The sequence below is a fragment of the Dromiciops gliroides genome, chromosome 6 (assembly GCF_019393635.1).
Source record: "Dromiciops gliroides isolate mDroGli1 chromosome 6, mDroGli1.pri, whole genome shotgun sequence".
Taxonomy (NCBI): domain Eukaryota; kingdom Metazoa; phylum Chordata; class Mammalia; order Microbiotheria; family Microbiotheriidae; genus Dromiciops; species Dromiciops gliroides.
The window spans coordinates 10,941,204-10,951,714 of record NC_057866.1 but is presented as its reverse complement, the minus strand read 5'-3'; the positions used below and the strand labels follow the sequence as shown (position 1 = coordinate 10,951,714).

Below are 10,511 nucleotides of genomic sequence, written 5' to 3'. Positions count from 1 at the left end.
GCTCCCGCCAGCCAATGAGCGTGGCAGACGGCCGCCCCTCTGCCAGTCGTCAAGCAGGCTCTGAGGCGGGCTGTGCCAAGCGGCGTCCAATGGCGAGGAAGAAAAGGCGAAGGGCAGAGCGAGTCGCCGTCCGCCGCCCAATGAGAGAGAGGCGCTCCTGAACGGCGGGGGAGTCAACCTCTCGGACCCAGAGGGGGCGGGGCTCGGTGGGAAGACTCCACCAATGGGGCGGCGCCGAAGGGGCGGGAGCCGGGAGTCCCGGCAGCTTCTAGTAGGTTCCAGAAGGCGGCGCGTGCGGCTGGGAGCTAGGCGCGAGCGGGCGGGAGGGCGGACGGATTCGCGGCTGCCTCGGCTCCGGCCCGGGCCATGGAGCAGGTGAGGGGCGGCCGGCGGGCGCGCAAGAGAGGAGGGCGGGCCGGGGGGGCGGCGAGGGCCGGGGCCGCCGCCGGGGTCATCTCCCCGCGGCCTCAGCCCGGGCCGGGGGGAGCTCCCCGGGCTCAGGGAGGGGCGGCGGGGTCGGGCCGGGCCGGGGGCAGAGAGCGGTTACTGGGGCGCCCGGGCAGATTGAGTCCGAGGGGAGGGGGACGGGACGCGTGGAGATCCAGTAATGGGGGGAGGATGGGGGGGCTGAGAGGGGGAGGGGCAGGGTCCGGGACTGGCGGGGGTTGAGGGGGGGCTGTGAAGGTTAGGGGGAGGGGCAGGGTCTGGGGGGGCCCTGAAGGTGGGGGGAGGGGCAGGAGGAAGGGCGAGTCTCATTCAAGGGGGGGGGGGTCCTTGGGTCGGGCAGAGACCTCGAGGTTTGGGGGACCGGCTGAGGTCCCCGAGGAGCTGGGGTAGGAGAGACGGGAAGGAAGAGGGCGGTCAGACGGCGTCGGGCTCGGGGGAGGGCAGGCCCGGCCGTGCAGAGGGGGCTCCGTCTGGGCAGCCACGACATCCCGGCTTGGGGGGATCCCCGAGATTGTAAGGGGGGCCCATGGTGAAGTGGGCCGGAGTGGGGCGCTGAGCTCGGGGCAAAGTCTGTGCAGCACCGGATCCCGGCTCGGACCCGCGCCTCCCGAGGCCTGGGGGGGGGCCTCGAGGCTGTCACTGCGGGCGGGACCCCGGGTCCCTCAGGAGGTCAGGGCCGGCCACTCTGGGCATCTGCGAGGAAACTGAGGCTGGGCCTTCAAATCTTCATTGAAAGGCCTCTCCCTTGATCCCCGCCGGGCGCCTCCTGTGCCCTCCCCCCGGCTGTAGGAAACGTCTCAACCTCACAGCTGGGGGGGGGGTCCCTCCTTTACACTGCGCTTGGAGCACAAGCCCCGTCAGACCGCCCCCCCCGGAGCTCCTTTCGTTCTCTGCTGCCCCCTCCAAGTTCAGGCGGGATCCCCAAGTTCCCATCCACCGCACCTGCGTCTGAGCTGGAGCTCCCTCAATTCCTGCCCCAAACGCGGGGCGTTCTAGTGGAAAGGCAGCAGGCGACTTCTCATCCCCAGTGTTCGTACTGGGGAGGGCCAAGCTTTCTGGGGGAGATAATTCTTACAAATGGGGTGCCATCACCCTTGCAGGGGGACCCACGTGGACAACCTTTTCTCTGAAGGCCTTTTTAGTGACTCTGGGAGGGATGTCCTGAAGTGGTACCGCAGACCCTCCCTCATTCGTGTTCCTCCTACGTTTACTTCAACTAGAGGTTAAAAAATGAGTCATAGATTTGGCTGAATTAAACTGAGCAGGGGGGAGGCTTTATTTTAATCTTCCAAAGTGATCTCGAGGTGCGCCCCCCCCCCCCCCTTTTCTCCACTCAGGAGAAGAGTGTGTGTCTGCCCTATGGATGACTCATGACCACCTCTGTGGCTGGGGGGGGGGGGCGGTTCTAAGACCCAAGAAATTGGTCTAACCATTCCGGGGAAATGGCATCTCTTTGCTAGACAAGCTTCCCTAGTTTTCCTGAGATCCATCCCAGTCACCACATGCTTCCTTTGCTAACCAGTTCCTGCCCCAAGGGGGTCAAGAGTTAATCCCTCTGCTGGACTCTTGGGAAACATGGGACAAATCAAAGCTACCCTTTTCCCCCCCAGGTTAATCCATAGGTCAGTCCCGTAGTAGTCTTACCTTCAAGTTTATTTCTGTGCCTGACCATTTTTGATGTTGATTCAGTGAAGAGTGGGAAATTTGCAAAAAGAAAAAAATTAAGCTATTCCAGCCTCTGAGGGAGCTTCTAGTTGCTTCTGTTACCCAAAGAATTTAAAGGTCCATCTACTTAATAAAAACTGTCCTCTTTCTGCAGAGACCGTTAATTTTGGATTGTGGTCGGAGTAGAGTTAAAATGTGTTGGGATTCATAGAAGCCTGGGTTTGAGCCCTGCCTCTGACTTAGTAGCTCTGTGGCTGGACAAGCCACTTAATCTCTCAAGACTCCGTTTCCTCATCCATAAAATGGGATTCGGAGGCAGTCCTTGACAGAGTTGTCTTGAGGTTCAGGGGTGGGAAGGTCTAGAGGAGGGGGGTGCATGTGTGTGTTCAATCCTACAAATGTTGAGGACCGTGTTTTTCTGAACTCATCAAGGAAGGGGCAGCTGGGCTTCTGCATGGAAAAGCTGCACACACACATGCCGGTCTTGTGTGTGGTGTCCGAAAACCAGTATGTCATCGGAGAGCATGTGCTGGAGTGGAAAGGTGGAGTCAGAGGACTTGAGCCCATCCTTCTTGTGTACCTATGCACCACATGCCTTTTACCTTGTACCTCCTCAGGTGAATGAGCTGAAAGAGAAGGGCAACAAGGCCCTGAGCGCCGGCAACATCGACGATGCGCTGAGATGCTACTCGGAGGCCATCAAGCTGGACCCCCAGAATCATGTGCTCTACAGCAACCGCTCTGCTGCGTATGCCAAGAAGGGAGACTACCAGAAGGCTTATGAGGATGGCTGCAAGACCGTGGACTTGAAGCCAGAGTGGGGCAAGGTGAGCTGGAGAGGGGCCCACCCCAGGGCAGAGAGGGGGGCAGCTGTCCTTGTTCTTACCAGGTCTCTCATCTGCTGCTTCCAGGGCTACTCCCGCAAGGCGGCTGCTCTCGAGTTCTTAAACCGGTTTGAAGAAGCTAAGCGAACCTATGAGGAGGGTCTAAAGCATGAAGCCAGCAACTCGCAGCTCAAGGAGGGCCTGCAGAACATGGAGGCCCGGCTGGCCGGTAGGTGCCATTCACCCCCTCCCTTCTTCCCCTGTGCCTCCCTCGGGTGACCCTTTGTAACAGAGAGTCATGGGTTTTGTTCTTGTGTCTGGCTCAGAGAGGAAGTTCATGAACCCCTTCAACACCCCTCACCTGTACCAGAAATTGGAGAATGACCCTCGGACACGGGCCCTGCTGAACGACCCCAGCTACAAAGAGCTGATTGAGCAACTTCGCAATAAACCCTCAGATTTGGGCACGTAAGTGAGGGCCCCCCTCCTGAGAAAGGGGTGCCCACGGACCTTGCTCTTACCCATAGGACCCTAAGCAGGTCCCCCAGTCTAGGATTCCCTTTCAGACTCGTTTTCCTTCAGCATTTGGTCCCAACCTACGGTTTCATTGGTGAGGATCCAGTTCGCTGGATTCTCCACCGAAGCTGATTGTTTGGGGACGCCAAGGTTACACGTTGAGTCTGTTAAAGGCGGCCTGCGGCCCCAGGCCCTGCTGACTTTGAGGCCGGCTCTCCGTCCTGCATGCCGAGCTGCTGAGCTCGCTTCCGCTGGCGTTTCTCTGAGGATGTGTGGGGACAGAAGGGGCCCCAGGGGCTCCGTGATAGGTCTGTGCCATGGGTCATTTGGGGAACCCAATGGTCACTTGTCTGTGTTCCCACATTCAAGGAAGTTGCAGGACCCCCGTGTTATGACCACACTGAGTGTGCTCCTTGGTGTGGATCTGGGCACTATGGATGAGGAGGAAGAGGCGGTGTCCCCACCCCCTCCCCCTCCCCCCAAGAAGGAGACCAAGCCTGAGCCCATGGAGGAAGATCTCCCTGAGAACAAGAAGCAGGTAGGGGCAGCCTCCTCTCGGCCTTGACTTCCTGCAGGGGTCTGGGGTGTGTGTGTGTGTGTGTGTGTGTGTGTGTGTCTGTGTGTGTGTGTGTCTGTGTGTCTGTGTGTGTGTAGTGGGGGGCTCTGCATCACAGGACTGCCCCAAAGGGTTAGGCTCCATTTTCAGAGTAGAATCGAGCAGCCTTGGCCGCCTGGTCACATCAAGGGAGGGCTTTTTGTTTGCTCTAAGGCAAGTAAACAAGTAGTGCATGAGGTGTTCACGGCAGCCCAAGGACCTGCCCTCCCAGATCCCTGGCATCTGACCCCATAGGCCCAGGAAGCTAGTCCCTGCCTCAATGGGAAGAAAGTCGTCAGACTTCCTTTGTTGCCTTTTTAAAATCCAGCTAAAGCAGTGTTGCCCAGACAGAGAGCGAGGCTACAAGTCTTGGGCTTCCCGGCAGTGTCTTTCCCGGGCTCGGCATGTGCCGGGACACCTCATCGATTCCCTGCTGGCGATAACAGCCGACCAACTGTTCCAAGTTTAGCACCCAGCACAGAGGGCCTGGCGTGGGCTGCATCAGGGTGTCTCAAAGCCAGTGTAACAGCCCCCCCAGCAGTGAGCTAATCACTCCTGCCGTGGCTCCAAGTCCCTTTTCCGAGCCCTCCTACCACCCCCTTGATCATTGTTCCCTGACGAGCAGAATCCTGTGGCAGTGTGGGTGGCCAGCAGCCGGGAGCCAGAAATAACACCGTTGTCCCCAGACTAAGTAGAGGGTACATGGGGAGTGGGGCCCAACTTCCCGCTCCCTCTGCTTTCTTGCTGAGACCCATATAGTAGCTGGTAGAGGGAGCTCCAGAGAGGAGTGCAAGAATGGGTAGGTTGGGGGCTACCCAACCTGGGGCCCCTGTGGGGGCACTTTGGCCTCTGAAGCTGCCTGGTTTCCTGCGCCTAGCTGGCGTGGAGGCCTTCCTCGTTTATTTGATGGCCCTTCCTTTCTCCTCTTCCAGGCTCTCAAAGAAAAAGAGTTGGGAAACGATGCCTACAAGAAGAAAGACTTTACCACAGCCCTAAAGCATTATGACCGAGCCAAGGACCTGGACCCTACGAACATGACTTACATCACCAATCAGGCAGGTGAGTGCCTGGGGCACAGCCTCGAAGAGTGGTGGGCCCCGCGCTGGGGCAGGCTGCCCTGACTTGGTGTCCCCCTTCTTCTGTCTTGGCAGCGGTTTACTTTGAACAGGGTAACTACAATAAGTGCCGAGAACTCTGTGAGAAGGCCATCGAAGTGGGGAGAGAGAATCGTGAGGATTATCGGCAGATTGCAAAGTGAGTACCCACCTCCCTGACCCAGACCCGGGGTGGGCGAGGGGGAGATGACAGTGCCGGGGGTCTGCTGTGGCCTGGGGAAGGGTGGGGTAGACCTGAAGGAGAATGGAGGAGGGAGGCTGAGCTTCCCTACACTTGCCCCTTCCCAGAGCGTATGCCCGAATTGGCAACTCGTATTTCAAAGAAGAAAAGCACAAGGAAGCCATTCACTTCTATAACAAGTCTCTCGCCGAGCACAGGACCCCAGACGTCCTTAAGAAATGCCAGCAGGTCAGTGGCTGCTCGGAAGGAGCTCCGTCACAAAGTAGAGGCTTGACGGGGCTTTGGGAGGGCCCCAGTCACCCCTTGGCACCTGCTATGGGGAACAACGGCAGCAGATGCCCCTGCTTCCCTACCTTCCTGATGGGGCCTCACTCAGGTGCGGCTTAGCTGGCAGGCCTCACACAGCGGGACTTTCATGTTGGATGCCCATTGTCAGATACATTTTGTTGAAAAGCGTTTTTCATTGTCAGATTGAGTTGCTAACAGCTGTTTGGAGGCTTCATAAGGAACTTAATAAAGAATGTGCCTTTTAGGGCAGCTAGGTGGCGCCATGGATAGAGCGCTGGCCCTGTAGTCAGGAGGACCTGGGTTCAAATCCGGCCTCAGACACTTAACACTTACTAGCTGTGTGACCCTGCGCAAGTCACTTAACCCCAATTGCCTCAAAAAAAAAAAGTTATTAGTTCCTATATGTTTATTATAATTAATTATAAGGTACCTATTACTTTGGAGAGTTTTTGTACTCCTAAGGTTTGTTTGTTTGTTTTTTTAGTGAGGCAATTGGGGTTAAGTGACTTGCCCAGGGTCACACAGCTAGTAAGTGTTTAAGTGTCTGAGGCCGGATTTGAACTCAGGTCCTCCTGACTCCAGGGCCAGTGCTCTATCCACTGCGCCACCTAGCTGCCCCACGGCCATCGCTTTGAAATCCCCGGCTCCCCCTTTTGCCTTATACGAGTGCTGAGTGCTTAGGGCTGTCGCTCAAAACATCACTTGAGTTTCTTCCCTCAGGCTGAGAAAATCCTGAAGGAACAGGAGAGACTGGCTTATATCAACCCTGACCTGGCCTTGGAGGAGAAGAACAAAGGCAATGAGTGTTTCCAGAAAGGTATGTGGGGAGGGGGCGCAGTATACAGAGAGTCCTCTGCATGCGGCCTCCCCAGGGGCTGAGGCTGGGCACGGCCCGGAGCTGTCTGGTGCAGGCTTTGGAGGAGCCTTGGGTCCTCCAGCGCCCAGTCCTGGATCCCCTCAGAGATTCAGTAGCTGTTTCATGTCCTAGATATGCCATCACTGTCTTTGCCGCCCCCCCACGCATAGCAGAGGCCTTAAGGTTCCCTCCTCTCTCCCAGGGGACTACCCTCAGGCCATGAAGCACTACACGGAAGCCATCAAAAGGAATCCGAAGGATGCCAAGTTGTACAGCAACCGGGCGGCCTGCTACACCAAGCTTCTGGAGTTCCAGCTGGCACTCAAGGTCAGGCACGAGGGAGGCTGGCCTCCATTCCCCCCTTTAATTCCTTGTTGCCTGGTAATCACCTCCTTTGGGCCTGTTCTCCAGGACCATGTCCGTCTGTCTGAAACATGCGCCCCAGCTGCACCTTTGGAGAGCGCGCTGTTCCCTCCCTTTCCTCCCTTGCCTTCTGGGCCCGTTCTACAAAGTGGCGGCCAGTTTTCTGTGGCAGCTACAGGGAAGCCAAGGGGGCAGGCCCAGGGGCAGGTGTGGGGCTGAATTGTTGGCCTTGTCCTGATGCCCGTGGCCGCAGGGTCACATAGGAGAGGGGCCTGGGAGAGTCAGGGACCCAGACGCTTGGTAGAGCTGGTCCTGACCTTTGATGTCTCTTCCTAGGACTGTGAGGAATGCATCCAGCTGGAGCCAACCTTCAGTGAGTACTGCTCCCCTGCATTCTGGGGGGGTCGGGGGTTAGTCCTTGTCTTTGTTCTGTCTTTGCTCCTCCAGAAGAGATAGATCGCCAAGGTTAGAGGCAGCTCAAATCCCAGCCCTGGCACCAGGGAGACTCGTCTCAGTGGGGGGTGCTGCCGCCTCCGGGCAGGTGCTCCCATAGGAGTCATTTCCTCAGGAGTCTGCTGTGCTTTGGCCCCGTCCCAACCCTCACCCACCCCTCATTCTCCCCACAGTCAAAGGGTACACCCGGAAAGCAGCTGCTCTTGAAGCCATGAAAGACTACACAAAAGCTATGGATGTCTACCAGAAGGCTCTAGATCTGGACTCCAACTGTAAGGTTGTGGCCTGCCTGACACTCCCTCCCTCCCTCCCTCCCTCCCTCTCATCCAGTCCCGTTATTTGGGACCTGCTTGGTGGATGAGGCAGCTGGTGCTGATGGCCTGCCCTTCTCTCCCCTTCCTGGGCACGTAGGAGGCAGCAGATGGCTACCAGCGATGCGTAATGTCCCAGTACAACCGGCACGACAACCCTGAGGACGTTAAGCGGCGAGCCATGGCCGACCCCGAGGTGCAGCAGATCATGAGTGACCCAGCCATGCGGCTCATCCTGGAGCAGATGCAGAAGGACCCGCAGGCGCTCAGCGAGTAAGTGGGGAGGAGTTCAGTCAGAGGATTGGTCTACTTGGGCATCTTTGAGCTTCCCCCGTTGCAGCCCCAACCCTTCCTCCATACAGACTGGCCCCCACTCTGGTCCCCATCTCTATCTTCAGGCCTTTACTCTGGTTGTGTGCTTCCTTGTGCATGCGTGCACGCGCATGCACACACACACCTCTTAGCATTTTCTCTGACCCCACCCCCAACTCCAGGCTGTCTGGTGAAGCGGGGCAACCCCTTCTCAGAAAAAGGCCTTTAAACTGCTGGGCGCTGAGAGCAGACCAAAGCCTGACTGGCTTTTCACTTTCTTTTTCTTTTTTTTTTTTTTTGGTCTCTCACAATGTGACTAATATGGAAATATGTTTTGCATGACTGCACATGTATAACCTTTATCAAATTGCTTTGGGGGGAGAATTTAGAACTCAGAATTGTATGAAGATTTAAACAATTTTTTTCACATAATCGAGAAAAAAAGTTAATATTCTGATAAAAAGAAAAAGAAAAGGCCTTTAAAGGCAACAAAGAAAATCCCTAGGGTTTTGAAGGAAACCGGTTCTGTTGACATCGAACATTGTCTCTTTTTCCAAGTGGATGGGGCCCTGCTGAGGAGGCCCTGGTCCTGCCCCAGACTGGGGGTCCTTTGCTTTGCAGGCACCTGACCTGCGGGGGCTTGGTGATGCTTGCTCCTTAGTGCAAAGTTCAGATATTGCTGGCCAGATTGGGGGTGAAGCAGACTCCACGGGGATGCACTGACTCCATCCAGACCCCAGGGAGTGGAGGCAGGCCAGGCACACTTCAGGGCGGTTCCTGGGCAGTCATGTGTTCATCTCTCTTTCTAGACACTTAAAGAACCCTGTAATCGCCCAGAAGATCCAGAAGCTGATGGATGTGGGTCTTATTGCAATTCGGTGATGACTTGTTGAGCCCCCGTCCCTTCCCCCTTATCTGTGGAAAGAGAAGCTGGGACCTCAGCGGGAGCAGAGAGGGGAAGAAGAGACCCACACCGTGTCCTCTATAGTTACACATATATACACAAATACATATGTGGAGGGCAGACCTACTCGCCTCATTTGTACAGCCGCCGCTGCCTTGTGGCTCCCCCGGCACTGCACGGTCTCTTCCCTGCTGCCCCTTCTGAGCCCGCGCCATCCCTCCCCGATCGCTGTCCCAGCTGCTCTCCTCCCCCTTAGTTGGTTTGGATTTTTTATTTGGGGCAGTGGGTGTGTCAGGGAGGGAAGGGGTGCCCTTCCCTCCATTGGGTCCCGGCTGCTCCTGCTCATTGTTAAATCCACGCCCCCATCACCTCATAATAAAACAAGCCAGTCGGCGTGGTTATGGGTTGTTGTGGCCTTGATTAATTTTCTATCGGCGTGGGGGGGGGCCTCTGTGCTCCCCTCTGAGGGCAGAGCTGCAGAGGAGAGAGGGCCATCCCTGCTCTACTGCAGATCTGGGCTAGGGTGGGAAAAAGAGTCTCTGGTCACTAGGGGGCACTGTCACCCTTCTGATGTAGCACACCGAAGCTAGTGCCCCCTGGATTGTCCATGGTACATGGCTGTGTCCTGTGGGGGGAGAACTGGTGACATGGGACTTGCAAGCAAGACTTGATGCCTCCTCAGTGGCGACAAAGCCGAGCCAGGCCCCACTGGCTCTTGTTGGGTTCTGGTCCAGGTACTTGGTGTCTCTCCCACTGTCAGCAGGGAGGTGGCCTGCTGATGGGCCCTGACCACAGGGTCTTGGCTCCTGCCTGCCTCAAGGACGGCCTCCTGCTGGCCTGCGAGCTGCTGGGGCTGATTCAGGGGCAGCACGTGGGACAGCTCGACCTTGTCTCTGGTGGGAGACCTTCAGTAGTGCGCTACGCAGCTTTACAAATCACGGGGGCAGCTAGGTGGCACAGTGGATAGAGCACCCGCCCTGGAGTCAGGAGTACCTGAGTTCAAATCTGGCCTCAGACACTTAACACTTACTAGCTGTGTGACCCTGGGCAAGTCACTTAACCCCAATTGCCTCACTAAAAAAAAAAAAAAACTAATTACTTCACAGGGCTCCCAGAATGACCCTGGGAGGTTTGTTGTTCAGTGCTATTGGTAGTGTCCAACCCTTTGTGACCCCATTTGGAAAACCCTGGCATAGATACTGAATCGGTTTGCCATTTCCTTCTCCAGCTTGTTTTCCAGATGAGCAAACAGGCAAACAGGGTGCAGTGACTTGCCCAGGGTCACACAGCTAGTAATGCCCAGGGCCACATTTGAACTCAAGGCTTCTGGCTCCAGGCCTGGCCCTCTATTCAGTGCAGCACCCAAATCAGTATGTCCACAATACAGGTGGCATGAGCCTTCTGCCTAACCCTACATCTCTACTTCTCTGTTCTTGAGCTCATTAACTTACTCTTTAAATGCCGCTAACGATTCCTGTTCTCTACAAAATGACTCTATCCGCAAACCCGGATTCTGGCCCTGTGTGAGCCAGACTAAAGGGGACAGGATGCCCAGAACAGCCGCAGAACTCCTGGGTGTGGAAGGTCCCTCCCCCTTTGCTCACTGGTTTCTGCCTTCATAGTCCCCCTGGACTCAGCCTGGGGTGCTATGACTGACAGCACTCATTGGCTTCCTGGACCC

The 10,511-nt window shown here is 56.6% G+C and overlaps 1 protein-coding gene across 1 annotated transcript; it reads left to right on the top strand.

Annotated features, from left to right (window-relative positions):
* Nucleotides 1–243: 243 nt before the first annotated feature.
* Nucleotides 244–9,231, top strand: STIP1 (stress induced phosphoprotein 1). Its single transcript, XM_043972806.1, has 14 exons — nt 244–375; nt 2,730–2,939; nt 3,024–3,165; nt 3,263–3,404; nt 3,822–3,990; nt 4,980–5,106; nt 5,199–5,301; nt 5,451–5,571; nt 6,352–6,448; nt 6,690–6,814; nt 7,187–7,223; nt 7,477–7,580; nt 7,715–7,887; nt 8,736–9,231. Exons 1-14 carry the CDS (start codon nt 367–369, stop codon nt 8,806–8,808), a joined length of 1,632 nt encoding a protein of 543 aa, XP_043828741.1. The 5' UTR covers nt 244–366; the 3' UTR covers nt 8,809–9,231.
* Nucleotides 9,232–10,511: the final 1,280 nt, after the last annotated feature.